Source organism: Watersipora subatra, chromosome 7 (assembly GCF_963576615.1).
Source record: "Watersipora subatra chromosome 7, tzWatSuba1.1, whole genome shotgun sequence".
NCBI lineage: Eukaryota > Metazoa > Bryozoa > Gymnolaemata > Cheilostomatida > Watersiporidae > Watersipora > Watersipora subatra.
This window is the reverse complement of record NC_088714.1, coordinates 58,368,742-58,396,007: the sequence shown is the minus strand read 5'-3', so window position 1 is coordinate 58,396,007 and position 27,266 is coordinate 58,368,742. Positions and strand designations below refer to the sequence as shown.

Sequence of the window (27,266 nt, the reverse complement as noted above, 5' to 3'; positions counted from 1 at the left end):
ACTCTATTTGTACCACACATTATTGTAGTAGAGTAGGTAAGGTACAGTGTTGAGAACTTGTAACTATTTTAATTAATAATGATAGGCCTAATCTACTTTCATTATCTAATGCGTGATATGTAATACGTAATATGTGATATGTAATACATAATACGTGCTGACCATCAGTCAGACATTGACTGATATTCGCCCAATTTTTTAAATATTTTGAAAAAAATGTGGTGAAATCTGTGTTACAATTTGTATCGGCATCGATAGTAATGAATCCCATTTTATTATTGTATGTGTGTGCGTGTGTGTGTATGGTGTGTGCGCGCGTGAGAGTATGCGTGCATGCGCATATGGTGTGCACATGTGTGAGTGGGTGCGCATGTCTGCGTGGTTCGCGTGTCTGTGTTTATCATTGTGTGTTAGTCTGTGTAAACACTATGCATTTCTGCATTTTTTGGCTGATTATATCCAGACTTCACATTCATATACTCCATGCTTTTTGCCAGAGTGCTAAAAATATTTGGCTTCAAACCTCTCTCTGGTTCCTAAGAACCAACCTCTCGAGCATTCACCTGCTGACTGTCTGATTAAAAAGTAAAATAATCTTAGGCATCACCATATTTACTGTTAGTACTTACTTACTTAGTAGGCCTACATACTTAGTACTTACAGACCTTACTTATTGCTAGTATGAAATAACTTACTTGTAACATTCAAAGTTTCTCAACTTATTAAAACTCAAAGAAGGCCACTATGAGCTAATGATAAGCTTTTGTATCAACAATAGTCATATATGTACGTTACGTACGTACATGTTTTATAAGGCAGTGAATGATTTTGTTATACTTTTATCTGTTTTATCGATACCTTGTTGTTTTCTTGTAACTTATTTTTACATTCTACATTTTACATAGCAGTTCTTAGCACCCAAACACAATCTCTCTATGCGTTCGCTCTTTACGTTATCCCTACTGTGATTCTGGCCTATGACTTGGCCTATGATCTTGACCTTGACTATACCAAGGCTATTTTCATGTCACACCTTTTTCAATAGGCTAACAACATCTACGGTAATAAGAAAACAGAGGTATTTAAGAACAGAGGCTAAAATCAAGTGCCTGGTCAAATTAATTAGGCTGGTCAATAAAATGTATTCTCCTCTTTTACTCTACAAAAGTTGACTTAAAATGCTGTTTTACTTCCTAGAATTGCCCTACCCTGCTGATATTCTATGTTGAAAATATAAAGTGAAAAAATGAAAATAGCCTTAGATCTTTCTATTTTTGATAAGGCTTGGCTATGACAAGCTCTATGATAAATAGAAAGACCACATCTGCAATTCAAGCCATAGTATCGAGCACAATATTCGAAATTTTTGCCGAAAAGATTTGCTCAAGAAAATATGTTATAATGGATTGACAAACATTCAAACAAACATTTGACTTCATTGTTTATGCTTTGATTTTTTTATTTTTTTTATTTTTGCAGTAGACTACTTAAAATGTAGTAGTACTTAAATGTATAGCTTACAATAATCATGCATATTGTGGAGGACCGGGACATACCTGTGTACTATTTACTGCACTCATATATATATCCGCACTATCATTTAACCGAACCTCTCGAACTTCCTTTATTGCATACTTGAACTGCCTTTTTATTATTATATAACTGTATTACTGAACTGCTTTTTTATTATATAACTGTATTACTGAACTGCCTTTCTGTTACATAACCATCCTGTTATATCTGGCATATCCTTTGTGATATAAATAGATCAGTAGGCGGAGTTAAACGATAGGCGCTGGCTATATAAGCCAGCGCGGTAGACAGGCAGGGTGTGCTTGATTCCACTCATACTTGTGCATACTTGTATTGAAGACATCATTAATAAACTGCTATACACTCATACGAACCGCTTCTATTGACGCCTGCCTGGTTGGCTCACCGATTGTACAAGCAGGCTCAGTACAACCAACAGACGGAACTGCCAGGGTGATTCTAAGAAGGCTAGGAGGCGATCCACGGCCTTGTCTAGACTCGATCGGGTGTGCCATGGCACAAGAGATCCAGTCTTAAGACCAGCCATTAGTGGATCCAGACTAGCCTGAGATAGAGATCCAGAGGCAGGCCGGGGGTTTGGTTTCGGAGCAAGCCTGACTACTAGGTTCTTGTCTTGGACTGACTTGACCGCCACAGGCAGGTCAATCAGGCCTCGGACAAGGTCAGCCAGTAGCCCAGGTTGCGACTCCCTTGTTAGGAAGTAAAGCTGACTCAGCTACCGGAGTCAGATCCTTTACACTGGTGGCAGCAGTGGGATTTGCTTAACCCACAACAGGACGACTAACGGGGACCAAAAAGACGACGCAGGTATGACCAGACGGGCTCGCAGCGCGGAAAGACCGGAAGCTCTCCGAGAGGAGGGACTAGGGGGTCTAGAGCGACTGACGGGTGTCTTGGAAAGACTGCTCGTCAACCAGGGAACACAGGGACCCCCTGCACCAAGAGAAACATTCAGAGCCCCAGAATATGACGGAAATAGCGATGTAGAGGCCTTCATCAGGCAGTTCAACGATGTAGCCGTTGCAAATGACTGGGGGCCAGGGTCCGCGCTGTTACACATCCGAGAGAGACTGTGAGGGCAGGCTAAGGACTGTGGACACGGGCAGACCATACACGGCGTATTTAACAACCTCCGGGCCAGGTTTGGACTGACACCCAAAGAAGCCAGAGCCAAACTGCAGGGCCTAAAAAAGGACCAGCAAGCAACGCTATTTGAGCACGCCACCCAAATAGAGAAGCTGACCGACATCGCGTTTGGGGAAATGTCAGATCGCCTGAAAGAGGAGATGGCCGTGGACACGTTCTGTGGTACGCTGGGCAATGTTTATTTGCAGCGACATCTGCTAGCGGTGCCTACTCCTACGTTGGAGGCAGCCGTGAGAGCAGGGAACGAGTACTTACAGGTTCGACTTAGTATAGCGTCTCACCAAGCCCAACCCTTCAGGTCGGACGTCAGGGCAGTCCAGCCAGACGAGACAGGACAGGGCGAGGGAGAACGGGGCCCCGAAGAGCCGATTGTGGTGGCTAGGACTACCCCGAATACCCTCGAGCTGCTGTTGACCTCGGTGACGGACCTAGCCAAAGAAGTGGCCAAGTTAAAATTGTATATCCATCGACCGCAGTCTATTACAGAAAGCGGGACCAAGAAAAAGGAAATGGCGAGATGCTGGGGGTGCGACCAGGAAGGCCACCAGAGGAGAAGTTGTCCGCGGAGGCAGGCAAATCAGAGGACACCCTATAGGCAGGACCAGGGAAACGCCTACGGCCCGCAGCAGTAGGTCTACCTGCTGGCTGCACAAGGGCACCCGGACACGAAAAACACAGACAACGTAACAATACAAGTCGAAGGGAATCTGGGGCTGATCCGGAGGGTTGGCAGCATCCGACTAAAACGGCGGCACCGGTCAAGAGACCCCCGGTAGAAACGATTCCCGTCTACAACCCATACCAAAGTCTATGGGAACTGGACGAGGAGGAAGAGGGATGCGAGGCGAGCCCCCGGGACTCACCGCGGGCGGCCAAACAGGCGCAGCGGCAGTACCTCTACCAGATTCAGAGACTGGACGAGAAACGAAGAGTTTATGGACGTACCAGAGAACCAGAGAGGCCAGGGCGGAAGGGAGGTCCCACTAGGGCCGAGCACCCCGAGCGATCTGGACAGCAAGGGTCGGGACAGAGAGCGGATTCAGTGGTAACTGAAGCTCTCGAGAGACCAACGCTGTACAGATCAGGAAGAAGGGAGCTTGCGACCCAGATGGAACCCCGCCGTAAGCCTAGACAGGTTAGGTCAGAGAGAGATGGCCCCACCGGTGCTGATCCGTTCAGGAGATCCGTATCAACCGGATCGGGATGGAACGAGAACCCAGCAATGGCGGAGCATCTCCAGAGACCGGAGTACCATAGACCCAGAGACGAAAAGGGCTGGAATGAAGCCGAACCCCCGACACGGGGGCCGACCCGAGGCGGCCATCTCCGAGGAGGGAAACTAGGCCAACCCACGAGTCCGGTGTCGGGTCCGACAGGCCGGTACGGGGAGAGCACAAGGCCAGCTACTCCCGAGGAAAGCCTGGAGGACCAGCTCAAAAAGAGTCCACCACCAGACAGGCCTAGGGGACGTCCGAGGAGGAAAAAATCGGAAGAGATGCTTGATACCGCCGCAACGGGGGAAGGGTTGCCAAGGATTGGAGCCTTGGAAAAACCCCATAGGTCGAGCTACTTCCTACCGGGAAAGGTAGAGAGGCAAGACCTCCTGTTCCTCATAGACACCGGCTGCAACACTAACCTACTCTCCAAAAAGGTGTTCGACAGAATGCCGGAGCGAGTGAGGGTGCAGTTAGAAGAGAATGACCGGTACGGACTCATGGCAGATGGTAGCAAGCTCCAGTTTTATGGACTGATAAGGCTAACCGGAAGGATCAGGGACGTGGCTATAGAGGAGAACTTCCTCGTAAGCCAGATCAGCGAAGACGCTATTCTGGGTATGCCTTTCCTGATCTCCCACAAGTGTCAGATTGAATTCGGCCGACCCGTCATTTCCCTAGGGAATAGGCAACTTACTTGCACCGACAAATACGGGAGGATAATGGTGTCCAACGTTCACGCCTGGAAGAAAGTTACTATCCCTCCCTTGTCGGAGGTAAGAGTGATGGGGAAGATCTCCGCCAGAAATTACGTCCCGATGGGCTTGATAGAGGGCTCTGATCCACACATACCCGTGGCATGCAGCCTGAACAGGCCTGGAGAGGGGGGTGATGTCGCCATACGATGCCTGAACCCCGGACGTCAACCGATATAGTTGGGCGCCGGACACGTCATTGGCTCATACACGGCTGTGGAAGAAGAGGACATACAGACGGATCTCTGGTCTGGGCCGGAACACGGGACCCTCGACGAATCAGGAGTGGGATTTGCCACTGTAAGGACGGGGAAAGCCGTCCCGGGTCACCTGGTTGAGCTATATCGGCAGGCCCTCCCAGGATGCCGGCACGAAGGAGAGAAGCAGAGCCTGGCCCATCTTCTGACCAGGTACCAGGACGTGTTCAGCAAGTATGATGGCGACGGGGGAAGGACCGACCGAATCGCCCACAGCATACCCCTGATGGAGGGTGCCAGGCCGGTCAGACAACCCCCCCACCGGTTGGGACCCCTCAAGGAGGCAGAAGCGGATAAACAAGTACAGGAACTACTGGAAAAGGGTTTGATCGAGCCTGCCAATGGGGCATGGAGTTCCCCGGTCGTCATGGTGAGGAAGAAGGATGGCGGATGGAGATTTTGTATTGATTATTGACAGCTAAATGCGGTCACCCAACAGGATGCGTACCCCATCCCTAGGATTGATGAAAGCCTGGACGCCCTGGCAGGAAGCCGATTTTTTAGTACATTGGATCTGACCAGTGGATACTGGCAAGTACCGTTAGGTCCGGACGCTCAAGAGAAATCCGCCTTTGCCACGAGAAGCGGGTTGTGGAAGTGGAAGGTACTGCCCTTCGGATTGACGTCGGCCCCCGCCACCTTCCAAAGACTGATGGAGTCTGTACTTCACGGGCTCCATTGGAAAACCCTCTTGCTATACTTGGACGACATCATCGTAATTGCTCCAGACTTCGAGACCCATTTGGCCCGTTTGGGAGAGGTCTTCCAGAGACTCGCCGCCGCGCAGCTGAAACTGAAGCCCTCTAAATGCGAGCTCCTCCAGAGGAAAGTGAGGTACCTTGGCCATGTGGTGAGCCCGGAAGGAGTGTCCACGGACCCAGAAAAGGTAAAAGCAGTGGCCGAATGGCAGACCCCTCGAAATATAAAGGAACTGCAGGCCTTCCTGGGGACCACAGGGTACTACCGACAGTACCTGCGAGATTACGCCACTATTGCCAAGCCACTCACGATCTTGACTAGCAAAGGGAAGCCTTGGAGGTGGGGAGAGGAAGAGCAGCAGGCATTCGAGACCCTCCGACAAGGCCTGATCTCGGCACCAGTGCTGGGGTACCCCAACCCAAAGAGTCAATATACTCTGGACACCGATGCCAGTAATGTGGGAGTGGGGGCCGTCCTGTCTCAGAACCAGGGGGGCAGGGAGACCGTAGTGGCATACTACAGCAAGACCCTCAGCCCAGCCGAACAAAATTACTGTGTAACGTGCCGAGAGCTCCTGGCAGTAGTAAAAGCCGTCAAGCACTTCCAGCCCTACTTGTATGGTCAACAGTTCGTGCTCCGCACGGACCATGCCTCCCTGAGATGGCTGTGTAGGAGGAGGGAGCCGTCGGCTCAAGTAGCTCGGTGGCTGGAGATTCTGTCAGAATTCTCGTACTTACTGGAACACCGATCAGGGGTCAAGCATGAGAATGCCGACGGCCTGAGTCGACAGGTCTGCCCAAACGACTGTCGACAGTGTATCCGAATAGAGGAGCGAGACGGGGGCCCTAGCAAACAGGCATTGCTGGAAGGAGAGTCCGACACCGTGGCCGCAATTAAGCTACCAGGAGACCGAAATTTCCGACAGCTGGTACAGAGCCAAATGGAAGGGACACAGGCCGTGGCCAGGATGTACTGGGCAGTAAAAAATGATCAAGAGCTACCAGAGGAGGAGCTGACTCTAGGGAGTAACGAGCTCCGGGTCCTACACAAGAGACGGGAGGCTCTGAGGTTATCCCCCAACGGCGTCCTGGAGGTTAGACTAACGACGGACAGCCACCCCAGATGGTGTACCCTATGTCCTCGGGCGGACCGGAGCCGGGTAATGTGGGACACGCACAGGCTTGCCCACGTGGGGGTTCACAAGACTGTAAAAAGATTACTGCTCAATTGGTATTGGCCGGGACTGAATGCCGACGTGAGACGACTCATCAAGACGTGTGAGATCTGTCAAGTGGCAAAAACCGGCGGGAATCACGCAACTAGGAGCAGACACCGATTGTACGCCGGGCGACCGTGGCAGAAGCTAGCGGTCGACCTGGTGGGACCAATGCCAGTGACTAACCGGGGGAACAAGTGGATCCTAGTGATTAGCGACCATTTCTCCAGATGGCAGGATGCAATAGCGATCCCGGATGCAACTGCCCCGGTGGTAGCCACAACCCTGGACGAAAGGGTGTTCTGTTATTTTGGCCTACTCGAGGAATTACACTCCGACCAAGGGGCTCAATTTGAGTTTAAACTCATGGGAGAATTATGTAGTCTATGGAACGTAGACAAAACACGGACTACACCATACCACCCCAAGGGGAATGGCATTGTAGAAAGAAACAATCGGAGCCTGGGAGATTCCTTAAAAGCCTTGCTCCTGCGCCATGGGCCTACAGAGTGGGACTTGTTGCTGCCACAGATAATGAGGGCTTTCCGGGGCACTCCCCACTCCGCCACAGGAGAAACCGCGAATTACATGATGATGGGCAGGGAACTGCGATTGCCAGACCAGCTCTCGGAACCCGTTGCAGTCACTGGCCAGGCGGTACAGCCCTACGTACTGGAACTGGCCAGCTGGCTGGAGGAAACGTATGAAATTCTCCGAGACCGCCAAATGAAAATCCGGGTGGAGGACGACGAAGAGCCCCCATCGTTTGGGACCGGTGACTTGGTGCTGCTGGTCAACAAGAGACGTAGACGAGGAGAAAACCCCAAGTTACAGCCCAAATATGTGGGACCCTATACAGTCACTTGGTGTAATCCCAACCATACGTACCAAGTAGAGAGACAAGGACAAATATCAGTACAAAACGAAGAGAGATTAAAACCATACTACGCGTGTCCAGAAGCCGATGGGAGGGCCCCGACCACCAAGGAACCCACCAGGAGGCCAAACATGAGAGGTGCCACTGGACGAAGAGAGAGGAGGCTGGAAGAGCTAAGGGAGATGCTGCCCGCAGTAGAGTACACTGGAAGGGATACTCCCCCCCCCCCCCCCCGCCAACACGGCAGGAGAGGATGGAACCTCCCCCGGATATGGACAGTAACACGTTCAGGAGACGACTTCTGGAGGTCCTGGCCAGAGAAAGAGGGTCTGCCTCGGGCAGTCACGATCCCACCGGAGGGGTTAGGGAGGCAACAGAGCAAACCGGTATATCCAACGCAGAACCAGAGGAACCAAATCTCGGGCCCTGTTCCGAACCCCCGGTGGAGCCCTCCGGACAGGATTTGACAGAAGGAGAGACAGACAATACCGCAGTCGATGAGACCTCCGACTCCGGGGTCACCGAACAAAGGGATCCGCCCCAACCCGAAGTTTCTACACCAGCACCAGCTGAAGAAGAGGTGCAAATGAACGCAGAACCAAGGAGAACAGAAAATGGTATGGGAGAAAGACGAGACGGGAGACCCCGGCGAATGGTGGGTCCTCCTATCAGATACGGCGAGACTGTGTGCCACCAAATCGACCCTGAAGAAGAAGGACCGGAAGCTAGAGAAAGACAGGCCGAACTCAGGGAACGGTATCAGTCTACCAAAGCTATGGTGGAACAACTGGAGACCTTGATAGAGAGGGAAGGTCTGAGGACGAACTTAGAATTGATGTCTCAATATACAATTCTAAAAGAGTCGGTTGCCGAACTAGAAGAGATGATGGCCGCAAGCCGCCATGGAGGAGAGCAACCAGATACAATCATACCTAACCGAAATATCCCGGGAAAGGGGACAGAGACGGAGACAGACGAAGAAAACCAAGCAGGAGAGGAACCATCCGGCAATGAAGGCCTTCGACAGCAGACTCCGAACGGCAGAACAATTCAGGAACAAGAGCACGGCAGGACCGGAAAGCGGCCATCTTGTGAAACTGAGACAGCCTCCAGTCACTTCAACCGTTGCGCACTAACGAATAACCAGCTCTCTCCACAAACCTATATCACGAATATGAGACCAACTTCAGATGAAACCAACGCCATCGAGGATCCAGAACTGCAGGAATTATTAACAGAATTGGATGAGATCCTGGAGGAAACTGAGATAACGGCAGGGAACCAAGACGTCGATCAGGTAAAACTACCTGGGAATAACATAGCCAAGAAAAATATTGCACCCATTGCCTATAAGGGAGCGAGGCCGGTAGAACCGGCGATAACCAATACCAGGATGGTGCAAATGGTAGGGAACAGGGCGCCCCAGGACAAAGCCAAGCCAAAACAGGCCAGGCAAAATTCTGAGGGCCAGAGTTTCCAAGTCAGGAGCGGAAGTAAACCACTCCAGGGTGGCCCTCCGCTAGAGACTAGCCAGAGGCACCAATTGGATACTCGACCACGACCAGGACCAGTACAAGCCTGCTCGATAAACCTACCAACGATTCCGGTCGATCAGAAAAAAGAGAACACACGGGCCCGGCGAGAAGAGTACAACCGTAGAGCAGGAAGAGAAGAGGACCGATACCAACGTTACATCCGGATGGCCGAGGAATGCCATATAGAAGCTCAGAGGTTGAGAACACAAGCGCGACGTTTCCACTGAGAACACTTAATTGTTCACCCCTGGCCAAACAATTGGGGGGGAGAGTGTGGAGGACCGGGACATACCTGTGTACTATTTACTGCACTCATATATATATCCGCACTATCATTTAACCGAACCTCTCGAACTTCCTTTATTGCATACTTGAACTGCCTTTTTATTATTATATAACTGTATTACTGAACTGCCTTTTTATTATATAACTGTATTACTGAACTGCCTTTCTGTTACATAACCATCCTGTTATATCTGGCATATCCTTTGTGATATAAATAGATCAGTAGGCGGAGTTAAACGATAGGCGCTGGCTATATAAGCCAGCGCGGTAGACAGGCAGGGTGTGCTTGATTCCACTCATACTTGTGCATACTTGTATTGAAGACATCATTAATAAACTGCTATACACTCATACGAACCGCTTCTATTGACGCCTGCCTGGTTGGCTCACCGATTGTACAAGCAGGCTCAGTACAACCAACAGACGGAACTGCCAGGGTGACTCTAAGAAGGCTAGGAGGCGATCCACGGCCTTGTCTAGACTCGATCGGGTGTGCCATGGCACAAGAGATCCAGTCTTAAGACCAGCCATTAGTGGATCCAGACTAGCCTGAGATAGAGATCCAGAGGCAGGCCGGGGGTTTGGTTTCGGAGCAAGCCTGACTACTAGGTTCTTGTCTTGGACTGACTTGACCGCCACAGGCAGGTCAATCAGGCCTCGGACAAGGTCAGCCAGTAGCCCAGGTTGCGACTCCCTTGTTAGGAAGTAAAGCTGACTCAGCTACCGGAGTCAGATCCTTTACAATATTTCCTATGATTGTAGCTCAACAGTCAAAAACACTACTCGTACCAGGCTCTGTCCTCACTGATGGAAAGACTGTATCGGCAGCGAAGCAAGAGTTCGCGCATGATGCCCAAATGCCAGCATCGGTACAAATAACAGTCGAAAATTATTGCCAGTGGCCGCTGTTCAACTTTGAAGGAAATTTGAAGGATGGTGAAGCAAAAGGTGCCATAGATATGGTTAAGGCTGGGGAGCGAGAATCAATCGTTGTGTATCACAGAAAGCGTAGATGGACACCACTCGCTCTGAAACACCCCAAAATAGCACTTTGGATGCATCGCTTTCCACAAGCACCCAGAGTATATGGAACCGGGTCTTTGGCTTTAGCTGGAGGAAAACGAGCAGTCGTGATGTGGTTAGTTTCAGATAAGAAGCAGAACACGCTTGCTGTCGGATTGATGAAAAATTCTAGTGAGATTAATGCTGACCAAATGTACAGTGGAAAGGGCTCCTTTAAAAGACACGTTTACAAAGATTCTGTCCAGCCTGTTACATATTGTGATAGCATGTTTTGTATTACTGGAACAATGTCAACTTCAAAAAATGCTAAGGTAAAAATTCAAGTCTTTCCGATTGACAGCTCCTTTATGATAAAAAAGGCACGTGATTACTTGAATCAGAAGAACGGAAATGCTGTTGTTGGGTTAAAACTGATCATAGTTTAAAGGTTTTCAAATAAATAAAACTGGTCTACGAACTTGAAATGTTTGTGATTTTGACATGGTGTGAGCAGATTAATCAAGGCTGGAGATTCTTGACAAAACCACTTACTAATTTGTATATTGTACCACTGATAAGATACAAAGCAATAAAATTGTAGACAAGAAAGTAGAGAATGAAGTACAACAACAGGTTTAACCCGGCTTTGAAATGTTTCAGAACTTTTGCACATCGAGCGATCAACTCTTTGAAAAATCCTGAAGCCCTAACTTGATGAGCCGCAATTAATTGCTAGTTACTTATTGGTTTCTTATGAACGGACGTTTTATCAGTGACCACAGATCAAATCTCTATATATCAATTCAATTCATTCTAAACTCTACTTCATATTTTTAAATCGGTGTTTATGGTGCTTTTATGTTGTATCAAATTTTCTCATAAAAATGCATTGTAATTCTTTTAATTCATTCTACAGTTCAAAAATCTTGGCTAATTTCTTAATAAATGGCACGTAACTACATTCAACAATAAAACAAAGGCATTATATATGTTGTTACAATTTTCAGTAAATGAGCGACACAACTTGCATGACTGAGCACTTGTATTATAATCACCCACTGAATGTACACAGTAAAAATTTATAAGAGAGCGGAGAAGAAGGTTATGTAATCACATAAAGAGAACTCAGTGGGAAGGTATTACACACAGTTACTCAAAGTACCTAATTAAACAAATAAGCAATAAAAATGCACTGAACTACAAAACTACCAACTACATACATGTATTTATTACTCACAGCTAATCCCAATCACAAAATGTAATAACCTATGTAAGGACTCAGGCAAGAGTAAGACAGCGCAATAAGACAAAAGACACAATTATAATATGACACATACACTCGATAAGACACTTTCAACAATAAGGCAGAAGACGCATTTACAATATGGCGAATACACTAAATTATGAATACATATAAATACAGTATACATATATATATGACAAGTATGTATGCGAAAGAGCAAAAAATTGTTGAATAAAGAAGTAACCAATAAAAGAGCATTTTGACTCTGACCTATTTTGAAGTTATGCAAATGAAAGTGCAAGAGAAGCGTTATGGAGAAGTAAAAGTAGAAGTAGAGATACACAGTAAAATAACTGGGAGTAAGTGAAGCTTAAATTATTTTAACTTAATTGTTTCTTCCTTATTATACATTTAACATTTTTATGTTGTTTTACTTTTTGCCTCTGGCGTTTTTCACGCCAGAGGTTACAAATGCTTTATCAATTTTTTCAATTCTTGTTGCATACAAGATAAGATACCCAAATGGTTAATAGCTGATGTATTTTTCATCCACTTACAGAAGCAAACACCATGAGATACAAGATAAAAAAACACTAAAAATTACATCAGATGAGTGCATCAAGCTTTACTCAAGGAATATTGCACAAACTTTATATTGCGCAAATATTACTCAAAATATTGCACATACACACACTCTCTCCATCTCTCTCTCCCTCTCTCCCTCTCTCTCCCCCTCTCTCCCCTCTCTCTCACAATTTCAACAAAGGCTTTTGGTTATTTAACATTGTGTTGAAGCATGACAGGTTTGCAGAAAACAGCTAGAATGTTCTAGAATTCATTTTTAATTTTTGATGTATCAACAAGAATGGCATGTAGAAATTCAAAAATTTTCCCTTGCTGAGATTTTCAGCAAACACATTCAAGAATTATCGCTTAAAAAATGAAATTTATGGGCCCATCCTATAAGTAGGTTGTTAAGGATTATATTAGCTCTGCCTGTAAAATGTTACAGATAGTTTCTTGAACTATTGTCACCTTTTCTAAAATGGCAATCAGAATAAGCCTCTGACTACCAATACAAAATTCCTCTCAGACATGGCTATAAAGCTAGCCTTATTGAGGACACAACTCCAGCCCTTTTAGGGATCGTTAGCAAAATGACAGATCAAGGCCCCGTCTTAAAGAGTATTAGTTAAGGCGGGTATTTACTCAGGCTACATAATAAATGAAGAGACAAAAATATGTGGGAAGTAGCAGAAGGTATGCTACTGCTTGCTTACTTTACTAGTCGAGCAGAACTCGTATACTGGAGACACAATCCAGAAGTCGTGGCCTTCTTGAAACCTGGTGAGTTATCCCTATCCTAGTTTTATTATACAGTTTTTAATTTTGAAACTGTTCTTAGTGACTTTTTGAACGGTCTTGTTAGTCACACTGGTTTACTCGGAAGCAAAACTTTCAAAAGTGACCAATCCAACCTGTCAATGCGAAAGTAGCAACTTCTGTCAACTAGAAACCATCCAATCTGCTACTTTGCGCTGTAACGTCACTAATAGATATGCCACCCACGGTGTGAGGACTCGAAATTTATTTATTTGATTGTAGACAAACAATGAAGGGTCAGTGGACATCCTTAGCACTAACCTTGATGCTAGCACTTTCAAGGTCATCTCATGGTAAGATGTTGTAGTAGTCTTTTAGAACATTCTTCAATAAATAAAAAACAAGGATTAGAAAACTAGTCAACAGTTACTAGAATAAAAAAATAACAGTTTAGAAATGCAACAGTCGGAGAAATTATATAAACAATAAATTAGGCTTGGCGAGACATTTTTACCTCATTTACTGATAGTATGTGGGGTGAACTTGCCAGTTATCCGATGTGAAAAGGCTATATCTTGTGTTGCTTGGCCTTCTCTGAATTACTGAAGACAAACTTTTGAGGTTCAATTTAACACGGGTTAAGGCGGACTGCATTAGAGTATGTATGCTGCAAGTCTGTGTGGACTAGATATCTAGAACTATGAACAACAGCTATGCATGCAACGCCAACTCAATAGTTTGTATTCGAAATTATATGCAGAGTAGTTTTTTTCCTTGAGACTATAACAGCGCCATTGACTTATGGAATTATCTTCTCAATACTAGAATGTTTATCAAAATCTCTCTTCATTCATAGATGTAAATGCAATTTAGTCTCTCCAAGCAGCATTTTTGAGTAACAATAATAAAAGTTTTTTATCCCAAACATCTGAGAGATTCATTGTTTTTATGTCAAAAACGTGCTTGGTGAGTTTTTTCGAGCGGATACCTAATGCTTTAATATTTAACATATTTTACTGATTTTTGCCACCATCTATGCACCCTTCTTTGTCACACAAATACTTTTGCTGTATATAGGCAAACAAATCTTAAAAGACTTTGTTCCCATTACGTATCTGATCATTCTGTTTTCACCTAGCATCGCCATCCAAGAGAGACAACCACTAAGTTTTCCTTCTTACTAACAAATTTAATTACAAGTCAGTGCGACTGCCTACGCGGTCACACCAATGTTTTAAAAGAACTCGTAGTGAAAGCCTCAAAGAAAATATTTATATACAATTACTTAGTATAAAACAACTATTGCACATTACATAGAAAGCACAAAATGCTTCTCTCTTCTTTGGTGAACATTATCTTTTATATAGCTCCATGACTTGTTAACTCCGGTCTCCTAATTAATTTCAACAAAACACTTCTCTTGTGATATGAAGTTTATAAGTTACAGTTGTTTGAAAAAGCTTGAAAACCTGTACAGCTGTTTTATTTTTTTCTCCTAATTCATTTGAACTGCACAGAAAACACTGTCTTTTGATATGAAGTTTAAAAGCTAGAATAGTAAATGCTGTATAAGTTGAATAAAAAAGTAAACTTTCTATTCAAAGATTATTTTATTACCTGTGCAACGCGGGGCATTCAGCTAGTCTTTGCTATAATAAGAGGCGTGTCCATTTGTCATTCCGTCAAAGCATCGCTGAGAGTTTTAAAAAAGATTGCACTGTACAGGAGTTGAACTCATACATTCAGGTGTGCATCCAAGCACATTACCAACTGCACCGCTGGCCCACCATAGAGCTTGTATGAATAATTGTGGACATACTGATTGCACATGACGGTCTCCCTTGGTGAATGGGACTGCCAGCGTATGAGAACACTATAAAATTGACTAAAAAATCAACACATTTGTTTACAAAATCAAACTATATGAACACAAAATATCTGTTTCAGTTGTATCTCTTATGTGATTGTAGGTCAAAGGTCAGAAGCATTAAACGTACCAAGTTCAGTCATCACTGATGGTTGGTCTGTAGGTATAGCTAATGTAGCTTTCGCTGGGACTGCCCTGGCGTATAAAGCCTCGGCACAGGTAATCCTGGAAAATTATTGCATGTGGCCATTGTTCGATTTTCAAGGGAATTTGAATGACGGTGACAAAATAGGGGACATAACAACGGTTCAGCCCGGGCAAAGAGAATCAATAGTGGTGTTTCGGAAACCATGGAATTTCTTGGATATTTGGCGACCGCTTCCATTAAGAACATATGGAAGTGGAGCCTTAACTTTGGCAGGAGGAAAAAAGGCTGTCGTCACGTGGTCCATTTCTGTTAATGAAGACTGTGACAATGTACTTGCTGTTGGGTTGATGAATGATTACGGGACAGACACCGCTGAAAAAATGTACAGTGGAAGTGGTTCCTTCAAACGACGAGTTTACAAAAATTCTGTCCAACCTGTTACATATTGTGATAGCATGTTTTGTATTACTGGAAGAATGTCGACCTCAAAAGATGCCAAGATAAAAATTAAGGTCTTTCCTATTGAGAGGTCGTTTATGTTCAAAGGAGCCCAAGATTATTTCAATCGGGGAAACGGCAATGCAGTTGTTGGATGAAAATATATATTGTCACCATTTAAATGTTTCTGAAAATAAATAATGCACCTACAATTATTTGTTTTTAGCTACCTCATAAGCAGTACTATCTGACCAATCAACACAAACCATTCTATTAGTTGACCTATCAAAGCTTTTCATTTTATTGGTTGACAAATCAAAGCTATTTAATCCATTAGCAGGCTATTCAAAGCTATTCAATTTGCTAGCTAACAAATCAAAGATAGTCAATATATTAGCTGACCAACCAAAGCTATTCAATTAATTAGTTGACCAATCAAGGCTAGTCAACTTATTAGCTGACCAATCAAAACTAGTGAATCTATCAGCCGATCAATCAAAGATAGTCAATATACGAGGGCGATTCGATAAGTAAAGATAATTTTACAATAAGTCAAGTTGTAGTTGAGTTAGATACTTTTTTTTCAACATAATTGCCAGACAAGTCAACACATTTCTGCCATCTTGGTACCAGTTTTTTGATCCCATCTGCATAAAATTCTGCAGATTGCCTTTGTAACCATTCGCTCACAGTAGCTTTGACCTCGTCGTGAGTCTCCATATAAATCACTCTGGTATAGGACTGTAGAGCACCAAAGAGATGATAGTCAGAAGGTGCAAGATCAGGGCTGTAAGGTGGGTTGTCCAACAGGGGTCCAACAGTTTCCAACCTATTTGGTTTATGGTCTCAATGGTTTGAGTGGCAGTGTGGGGCCTTGCATTGCCTTGGTGGAGAATGACGCCACGAAATTGCATGCCTCTTCTCTTGTTCTTAATGTCCTTCTTGACTTGTTGTAGTAGTTGGCAGTAATTTTCACTGTTTACTGTGGTTCCCTGCTCAAGAAAGCTTACTGTAATGGGGCCTCTCACATCCCAGAACACTGTCAACATCACTTTCTTGACAATTCTCTGTGCTCTGAACTTCTTTGTGACAGGATATGATGGGTGTTTCCACCTCAATGACTGCTGCTTTGACTCTGGCTCATAGTGTGCCCCCCAGGTCTCATCACAAGTCACAAGTATGTTTAAAAAGAAATCACCTTCTTTTTGAACCCTGTCCAGATTCTTCCTAGACATTTCCAATCGCTTAGCTTTGTTGGCATCACTGAGCATTTTGGGTACTCACCTGCAACACACCTTTGAGTACCCAAGACCTTCACGAAGACTGGGATGCACTGTTCCAATGGAGATGCTCAATGATTCAGCAATTTCCTCTACCTTTATCCTCCTGTCTGCTCTGACAAGCTTGTTCACAGCCTCCAAATTGGATGGTGTGGCTGCCTCTTTTGGCCTGCCTGACCTTGGTTCATCCTCAATAGAGGTCCTTCCTTTCTTAAAACTGCTAGCCCATTTGAAAACTCTGTTTTGGTTTAAACAACTGTCACCATATTGAGCTTTCATTCTCCTATAAATGTCCCTTGGTCTGACTCCTTCACTTGACAAAAATCTTATTATAGCTCTCTGTTCAACATGTGAGCAAATTTCAAGAAAGGCAGCCATTTTGAAATAGTCTCAAACAAAATTTATAGCCTCAATTTATTGAAAAGGATTACAGTGTGAAGACAACACCTAAAAGAACATAACCCCAAAAAATTATGCATGTATCACAATAATATTCTAACTTATAAGGAAATTATCTTTACTTATCGAATCGCCCTCGTATCAGCTGATCAGCAAAAGCTATAAAAGCTACTAGTCAACCAAAAATGGGTAGCTAAAAGGTCAGCTAAAAGGTTGACTAGTAGTCAACCTTTTAGCTGACCAATCAAATCTATTCAATCTATTAGTTGACCAATGAGGGCTCTAATCAAGGTAAATCCACCTATTAGCTAACAAAACTGTACAATCTATTAACTAGCCAATCAAAGCTGGAAGTATTTAACAAAACCGATTGCCAATCCGGATATGATGGTAAAAGCACGACTTTAGGTTATTTCAGCAAAGGTAATATTTTAGTAGCAAGTACCAAATATTACCTAAGTACAAACAATTATTATGTTTTAACTAATACAAACATGAGGATAAGCTCTGCAGTTTTACTGATACAGATGTTTAAAGATGAAACTTTAGTAGATTTTGTCAGAAAGTATTAGTATTTTTTATTAGTTGAGATTGTTTAGGGTGTTTGAGGTGATCTGATGGCCAGGATGCTTCAAGATTAAAATAGACAAAACTTGATAGTGGTTAAACCGATAATTATCACTAGTTGCTATAATTGATTATACGTGTAGTTGCGTACAGGTTGCAGCGTTACACATTTCTATTCTGAAAGTCTCTTTGCGATTATAGACGTCATCATCACACTAACGCATGATTAGATGGTTTTAACCATACTCTAGTTTAGTCAATTTTAATCTTGAAACATCCTGTCAATCAGATCACCTCAAACATCAAAAACAGTCGGAAATGATAGAAAAATACGAATACTTTCTGATAAAATCTACTGAAATTTTGTGTAAGTTTATTTTTAAAGCATTACTAGTTGAATGTAACTTTCTTGTAATAGCATTAATTTTTTTTAGTCTAATATTTAAATCATTTCATTTGCTCAGCGTGTTGATGGGAGCAAAATAACACAGGTAACAATGTAACACAAGTACACAGCCGCTGAAAAATACCTTGAATTTAAATTTTGCAAATTTCAGCCATAAATACACCATCTTTTAAAAAATCAAGTCATTATTTATTTGAGATGATAATAAAGGTTAATAATAAGGTTGATTTAAGACTTTTGTTGGTTGTCCCATGAAATGGTTTTGGAGTGATGACAAACTAATGATGTTTGGTTTGCACACGAAACAATCCTCCAAGTTGTAGTTGTATCCATGACCTTTACAATATGAACCTTTAGCATGTAACTTGACTTAAAAGCATGTTTGTCGGTTTGGAAAACAGATAATATGTTCTAGAATTTTTTTTTGAACTTTTGATACCACTCATGATGCAAATCAAATACATGTAGTTAGCTTTTTACTCTAAATATTGAACAGCTCTCTATGAAACTTGGAGATTATTAATGTAATGAATATTTAAGAACCCTTCCTATATATATGTTGCTAAGGCTTGTGTTTGATCAAACTCCACGAAAAATGATGACGCAAATGGATGTGAGAAGTACCAGATGGTATGCTAAAAGTTACTTACCTTTCTAGTTGAGCCAAAGAATTTCTGAAATCTGGAGAATGGATCTGGAGTTTTGGAACCTGGTTATCTATTATATACGTCTTTTAACGTTTTTAAGCTTCATTCTGGCAAAAATAACCATTTCTGTTGAGGCACAGAAATATGTTTTTCTGGTAAAATATGTGACTTATGCGGTGTTTCATGTTTGCTGACCTACAGTCAGCAAAAAAACAGTCAAAAGCAATAAGCAGTACAACATATAGAGGCAGTAAGCATTACAACGGACAGAGGCCATCAGCATTACAACAGTCAGAGGTCACAAGCATTACACAAGTCAGAGCACTAAGCATTACAACAGTCAGAAGCAATAAGCATTACAACAGACAGATGTAATAAGCATTGCAACAGACAGAGGCACTAAGCATTACAACAGACAGAGGCAATAAGCATTACAACAGACAGAGACAATAAGCATTACAACAGACAGAGGCCATAAGCATTACAACAGACATATGCACAAAGCATTACAGCAGTCGGAGGCAATAAGCATTACAACAGACAGAGGCAATAATCATTAAAACAGACAGAAGCAATAATCATTACAACAGACAGAGGCAATAAGCATTACACCAGTAAGAAGCAATAAGCATTACAACAGACAGAGGCAATAACATTACAACAGTCAGAAGCAATAAGCATTACAACAGTCACGGGGAATAAGCATTATAGCAGTCAGAGGCAATAACATTACAACAGTCAGAGGCACTAAGCGTTACAACAATCAGAGGCAATAACATTACAACAGACAGAGGCACTAAGCATTACTAGGTGCAATGACAGTAAGCACCATAATGGCCTAATGTTCTTCACAATACAACAGACAATCGAGCTTCTTGATGAATATTTAGTCAGATATTTGCATGCATTAAATAATAATCCCACGACCAAACACGAGCGAAGCGATTGGTTGGGAGATTTATGATAAATGCACATGTGCACCCAACTCCCGAAAATTACTCATCAACAATCAGATGAGCTTTTATCTCGAAATTTCATCAACAAATTTAACCATCGTTTTGTAGTCGTTAAAGTATAACAACGATACAAAACACATAAAAGCCTATTTAAATATGTTACCAAGTCTTTGTAAACCGTCGACATTATCTTAAAACTTACCCATCTGATCGGATTATACACAAATAGACAGATTAATTTAGCCGAAAATCATTTTTAAAACTTGCTAAGCCTTGCTTTTTTCAAAATAAAGACTGGAAATTGAAACGCCGAGCGACAGAGAATAGAACGATTAAGTCATGCGCATTTCACGAAACAATAACGTGCACATTTCACGAGTCTATAGCATTGTCAAGTTGCCGAAGGTTTCTGTAATTAACGTAGGAGTACTGAAATCGTTTAATTTTTGCCGATTTCAAAGTAACCGACATCTTAGACAATTTGGAGTACTTTGGTGTTCTAACTGATGTCCAGCTCAGTGTAAGTAAAGGAAATGACGATGATATTTTTTTCTAACGATTCTTATGAGATTATTACGATATTTAATTATAAGTTTGGATATTCTTTTTGATACTTCTTGATATTGTTAACTATGACGTTTCGAAATGTAAACAAAATTGTGCATTGGTTTTTTATTATTACTGTATTACTGTATTGCTATATTAATAATATTGGTAATTCTAATAATATCAGTGCATTTTACTTCTGATATTGCATTTCTCCTATTGCAGGGGGAGAGATATAAACATATAATTTTTTCCTTTCATTATTGCTGTTTGTCATGACCCAACACCTTTTTAAATAGATTTTCTAAAAATCTATATAAATATCACTTCTTGATATTGTTAGCTATGACGTTTTGAAATGTAAACAAAATTGTGCATTGGTTTCATATTATTACTATATTAATAATATTGGTTATTCTAATAATATCAGTGCGTTTTACTTCTAATATTGGCCAATATTGCATTTCTCCTATTGCAGAGGGCAGGCCTTTATTTCCTGGTTGTAAGTTGGAGTGGCTAATGTTAGGCGATTAGTTATGAGCATCTGGGGGTTTGGAGGGGCGGTGTCAGCCTCCCCCCCCCCAACAGTTTCTTTTATGTAAGACCTCAACCGGGTATCTCATGTAAAGTTTAAAAAAATGTTATCGGAAAGTATAAACATTTTTTCTGTTATTTGAGATTTGTTTGTTTTAGGTGATGTGACTGCCAGGACGTTTTCAGATTAAAATAGGCTAAACTTGACCGCAGTTGAAACGCTCAGAAAAAATACATCTTTTCCTTTGAGCGTTTTAACAAAGATCAATTTTGCCGATTTTATTTTAAGTTCATCCGAAGGTTTCTACGCTTTCGTGGGGCCATGCCAAGTGAATGTTTGTTAAAACTTGACCTTTTTCAAACCTTTATGTAAAAGTCGTTAACAAAAATATTTTGCCGATCACGATAATAATGACGCCAAAGACCTATTAAAAGTTGACGTTTGTTTATGGCTTGGAATAAAGCGGATACTCTACAGTGATAAAAACCGTTTCCGTAGCAGTTGGGCAAATAACTGTTCGAGTTAATGATGTTGAGGTGGAGTTATCTAAAGCAATTTATCATTGCGTGGAAATGGACCAAACAAATCCGTTCGAGTTGACCAAGTGTTCGTGATAAAATTTTACATTTTATCCGAGAGCGAGTTATCCGAGTTTGACTACTTGGCCGCCAAAAATTCCTAAAAAGTTGGGGCGGCTCAGCCGGCCAGCCGCTCCAGGGAATACGGGCTTGGCAGGGGGAAAGATATAAACATATAATCTTTTCCTTTCGTCATTGCTGTTTGTTGTATATCATAACACCCACACCCAGTACATTACAGCTATCATTGCAGTTATCCTATTGCACTGCAGTGCCATTTGACTGCTAATATTGCATTTCTCAACCATCAGTATCCTTTCTTTTTTCCAATATCACTTTGGTCGTGGGCTGTATGACAGTGGAATTTCTAGTTAATTAATAATTTCTGTAACACTGAGTTACATAGAATTACATAGTTACAGAGAGTTACATACCTAGAACTGGTTTTTACATGAGAATAGCCTTTTTCTGATTATAATATAACCTTCAAGGCAACTATCACCTTTTTGAAGCTTTAGAATGATTCAAAGTTATCTTGGCACAATCTATCATACGATTTTGGTGACAATCTATCTTGAGGAATCTGAGCCGGAGCCAATATCTGTAACCCTATGGATTCTAGTCTCGTTGGAGAGCGCAACTCTGGTTCTTATGAAAGCTATTAATGTTGAAACTCATAGAGCATGTGTAGTGTATGTTGCTAAGGCTATGAGAGGAATGATGATAAAAAGGGTATGAGAAATAGCAGATGGTATACTATTGCTCACCAAATTTGGCAGTTAAGTGGAAGAACCTTCAAAGAATAGACTTCAGAGTCCGAGTTTTTGAATCCGGTCAGTAATCTCCATCATAAATATTTTTCTTTGAACCTTATTAGTTAGTTAACTCAACTAAACAGATGACAAGTTTGACTATAGCCATTTTTTGAATGTTCTTGTTTGTTGAGAGTTAGGTGCTCATGTGGTGGCCATAGTGAGCTAGACATTACCAGCTAAATTTTAGAAAAAAACTTATACTTTATTTTAGTAATCTTTCGTAGTAGTGGTTGTATGTATATCTGACAGTATTTAGTGGTTTATTATTGTCTCTCTTGTGTATTAAATAATGTCTTACCACAATTTATGTAATTGCCATCACGAGTTTGATCACACTTTATGTAATACTTGTTGTTGTCGTAGGTCAACCATATAAAAGGCTGGCACTTTTTCTAAGATGGCGAAGTAGCCCTTGGCTGCGATTGTGCCTGTTATATACAAATATACTAAAACGCTCTACTCCCACGCGTGATTATTTCGGAGCCTGAAAAAGGGGAATTAGCTAGTGCGCCGTGAAACACAGGCATCATTTGTTACACAAGATGATTCAATCAGAATTTTGAATCAAATTTTTGCCATGGAATCTAAAGAATTACTCAGCAACTGATTTTATTTAAATTTACATAGTTTAAATTTACCAAATTCAAGTTTATTAAAATTTAAATTTTATATAAAGCCTAATCCATCGACTGCAATTTTGGGGTAGTAGTACGAATCACAAGTTATGTCAACTATATTCTGACTCTTGCAGCTTTCTAGACACACAATGAAGGGCGTTTGGTCAGCCTTTGCAGCTGTTTTGCTGTTAAGTCTTTCAAGGTCATCTGAAGGTAAGGACTGGTTTAGTGTAATACTCGCTTTAGACAATGTTCATCAAAATTCAAAGGTTGAAAACATTGGTAAAGCATAGTCTGTCAATAATAATCATGCTAAGAATATGTACTGTGTAGCCAATCAAGATATTACATCTGAGTAATATTAAAATTGGCTGTTGTAAAAAATGGCCATTTCTTATTTAGAATCCGACTTAGCTTAAACACACTTTTTGGTGGAACATAAGTCGATCATTCGTTCTTCTTGTAAAAAGGGCATTTAATTTTGGGCAACATATTATGGAGGCAAGCTTTAACTTGCAAGTTTTGTTTTTGAGATTTAATAAGTTGTTAACAAGTTTGAGGTGATCTATTTGTAACACATTCCTTATTTGTACCAGACTCTATTTGTACCACACATTATTGTGGTTGAGTAGGTAAGGTACAGTGTTGAGAACTTGTAACTGTTTTAATTAATAATGATAATCTGCTTTCAGCATCTAATACGTGATATGTATATGTAATACATAATATGTATATGTAATACATAATACTTGATATGTATATGTAATGCGTAATAGATGATATATATATGTAACATGTGATACGTGATATGTATATGTAATACGGATATGCCTTTGTAATATGTATATCCAAGTGTATGTTTATATACATTGGCGTACCTTAACTTTTTTCTAAGCATATTTTTTCTTTGTGCGCTTCACAATTGCACTTATAACATGTCATCTCAAGAAATATTTTTGAGAAGCACTAAATATTTCTGCAATGTGGTAAGCAAACCTTCACCTCCTCCTGTCACTACTGTTAGAATAGTCAAGCAAAGTAAGGTCCAGAACAACATTATGAGTTCTACTCATTAAATAAATAAAATTTACTTTTCTTGGTTGATGCTCTCAACTCGTAGACCTTTAAAAACAATTCTGATAACAATTTTTTCTCAGCCCATGGCTCTTTCAACTCTAGAAATGTTCTCATAAGTTGAACTGCAGTCTAATCATAGACAGTCAGACATTGACTGATGGTCATCCAACTTTTTACATTTTTTGAGAAAATTTGTTGAAATCTGTGTTAATATTAGTCCCGGCATAGATAATAATGTATCCCATTTTATTATTGTGTGTGTGCATGTGTGTGTGCATGCGTGTGTGTGTGTATGCTCGCATGGTGTGCGTGCCTGTGCGAGTATGCGTGCATGCGAATATGGTGTGCACATGGATGGTCGGCAGTGTGTGTGTTCGCGTTTGTGTGTTTATTATTTTGTGTTAGTCTGTGTAAACACTACGCATTTCCGAAATCTTTGGCCCATTACATCCAAATTTTACATGCTTATGGTCCATGCCTTCTGCTAGATCACTAAAAATATTTGGTTTCAAACCTCTCCCTGGTTTCCAAGAACCAGCCTCTCGAGCATTCAACTGCTGACTGTCTGATTGAAAAGTAAAATAATCTCAGGCATCACCAGGTTTACTGCTAATACTTACTTAGTACTTACAGACCGTACTTACTGCTAGTATGAAATAACTTCTTACTTGTGACATCCAAGGTGTCTCGTCTTATTAAAACTCAATGAAGGTTTAAACAGGGTCACTTTGTGTTGTATAAACATGTACACTTACATGAATTGATGTGAAGAAGAAAACCCGATCCTGTTCTGCCCACGCTTATGTACTGTTCCCTCTACTACCACGCCCTTGACTTCTCAAAACCTCTCGTAACTACCTGTAACTGCCATGACCTCAGACATTACCATAGCCTGGGGCCCGCTAACCCAATTATACAACATGCCCTTTTTTTTTTCCTTTTTTCCTGTTTGGGCCACTAACCTTCCAGAAATACACTTTAACTCATTCAGTGACTCACTTTGCTGGTGTAGTTTACCTTACTCTTTACGCCTGGTCCATCAACTCATCCGGAGCATCATTACTCCCGAGCAACCCTGGGCTGCCATCGTACTCGGCAGCGCCACTCTCTTCACTCTCCTGGTCCCCTTCACTTCCTTCACTACCGCCGTGACCTCTGTCACCAACAACACCAACATCACTGTCTTCACTACTACCTCCACTACTCTCAACTAGCTCGGGACCTGGTGGTTGGGTCAGTAACGACTCCTCAACCTCAGATTCCATCTCTTCCATCTTGACACGCTCTCCAATGGAGACGGGCCTGACAGGCATCCTGTGGGAGGTCTCCCCTAGGGCCGTAATCGGCTGCACAGGGGATGGCGCCACAGCGTTGGGAATTAGTATAGGCCCAGACGCATTTACCTCGGCCTGACCCTCCCTCGGTGCAAGCCTACTACTTGCAATCTTCCTCTGGACCTCAGCCAACTGCTCAATGGCCGCCCTGAATGCCTTTGCATTCTCTAACTTGCTGACTGCTGCCCTGCGCTCGACAGCCAATCTGGCCAACTCTGCTTCAAACTTCTTCCACACCTCCAATTCCTCACTCTCAATACTGGCGATCCTCCTCTGGCACCCTTCTCTGCCCATCATCCCGTTACTGAACACATCTGCGAAAAAGAGCTTACTTTTCCCCTAATGGGTACCGGTATAACAGCTTGCCTAGCACCGCCACTCACCTCCGCATAACTTCTCACTTTCCTCTGAGGCACCAGTACTTCCTCACTGCCCTTCCTTTTCCCTGTCTCGTTACTTACAGGACCACCTGAATCCCGGCGGGGGCATCCACTAACCGCTTGCCCGGTCTCACTACACTACTGACAGATTGGTACTTTGCAGTCCTTCTGCCAGTGACCACTTCTCCCGCACCTCCTACCAGCATTACCAGGGCAATTCACAGCCAAGTGATCTCGCTTCGCTCTAAAAATCATGCACCACAGCCTACCGCTACTACCATATACCACAGGCTTCTTAGCCTCGCTACCATCCTTCCTCTCTACAACCCTCTCATCACTGCTCTTCTCCGGTCGTCCGCCACCACTAGCTCTACCACCAGACTGTCTGCCATCGAGATTGAATTGTTAATTCGGATTTCTTTACAACAACCTGCAACATAGCAACCATCTTTTAACAACAGTTAGTAGTAAAAGCTATTTATATCTAGCCGGGGTCTACTGACTCGACCACTCCTTATAACTGTTTTTCTAGCTATTACCCCTTCTCCAGACCCATGCGAAGTTTGAGTATCTCGAGTACTCACATCAGGGTCCCCACTGGCTAGGCCACTTTCGACCGTGGCACTGGGTGGTTTCTGTGATTCATCATTTAAACCACCTGTTCTCTCCCCACCTTCCTTATGCCTAAGCTGGCTGTCTACCCAGTACCGTGTTTTACCTTCCTCACTACTTTCAAACAACTCACAAAAATCATTAGTGATGTTATGATTAGCACTCCCATGACTGCCGGTGTTAGTATCGTTAGGGGATCCCCAGGCGAGATTCTTATTTAGAGGAAACAAATGTGTTGTATTGTATTATCACGAGAAGTATTGTATCACAGAAAACACAGCTAACAGGTAAGAAGCACATGAAGGAACTGGCTTAGTTAGCAAGCCCATAGCTATGGGTTATTAGACAACTATGCGATTATAGCACAGCTAAAATAAAGCGTGACTGCACAGCTAATATGTAACACATCTCCCTCACTATTCTGAGTTTATGGTTAGGCATGATCTTGTTAGAACTTGGAACTGTCAAAGTAATCAGGTCGTCTTCTATTACGAGTAGATATCTGGGACTTTGTACTGGCCTCTCATCAGGTACAGATTGGGCAGGTTGGATGTTAAGATCATTTGAAGCTGTGATGATATTGTCATTGGTTGATGTATCATTAACTTGAAGTCTAGCTTGTAGCTGATTGGCATATCGTCTCCATACACCACGATCTGTTCACACAGCATACAGTATGTTATCCAGCTTGTTAATTATTGTTCCAGGTATCCACTTAGGTCCAGAGCTATAGTTCATTGCATAAACCAAAGAGTCTACTTCATACCGTGATGATGTAGAAGATGCTTGACCTGGCGAAAGAGTTTTCTTGTTCTGAATTGGTTTTAGCAAGGTCAGAGTATTTCTCCGCTGTCGTCCATGTAGAACTTCAGCAGGTGATTTCCAGTTCAAAGAGGAATGAGGCAAACATCTGTAAGTGGTTAAAAACAGTTGTAGGGCAGTCTTCATTTTCTCCCCT

The 27,266-nt window shown here is 42.5% G+C and overlaps 1 protein-coding gene across 1 annotated transcript; it reads right to left on the bottom strand.

Moving 5' to 3' along the window:
• Positions 1-16,839: 16,839 nt before the first annotated feature.
• On the bottom strand, positions 16,840-17,217 carry LOC137400926 (protein GVQW3-like). The gene has a single exon (XM_068087267.1). The coding sequence runs from the start codon at positions 17,215-17,217 to the stop codon at positions 16,840-16,842; it is 378 nt and encodes a 125-aa protein (XP_067943368.1).
• Between the last annotated feature and the right edge of the window lie 10,049 nt (positions 17,218-27,266).

What these genes read in the sequence shown, in the direction of transcription:
- LOC137400926 (XM_068087267.1), bottom strand. Translation starts at nt 17,217, where the DNA reads ATGGCTGCCTTTCTTGAAATTTGCTCACATGTTGAACAGAGAGCTATA.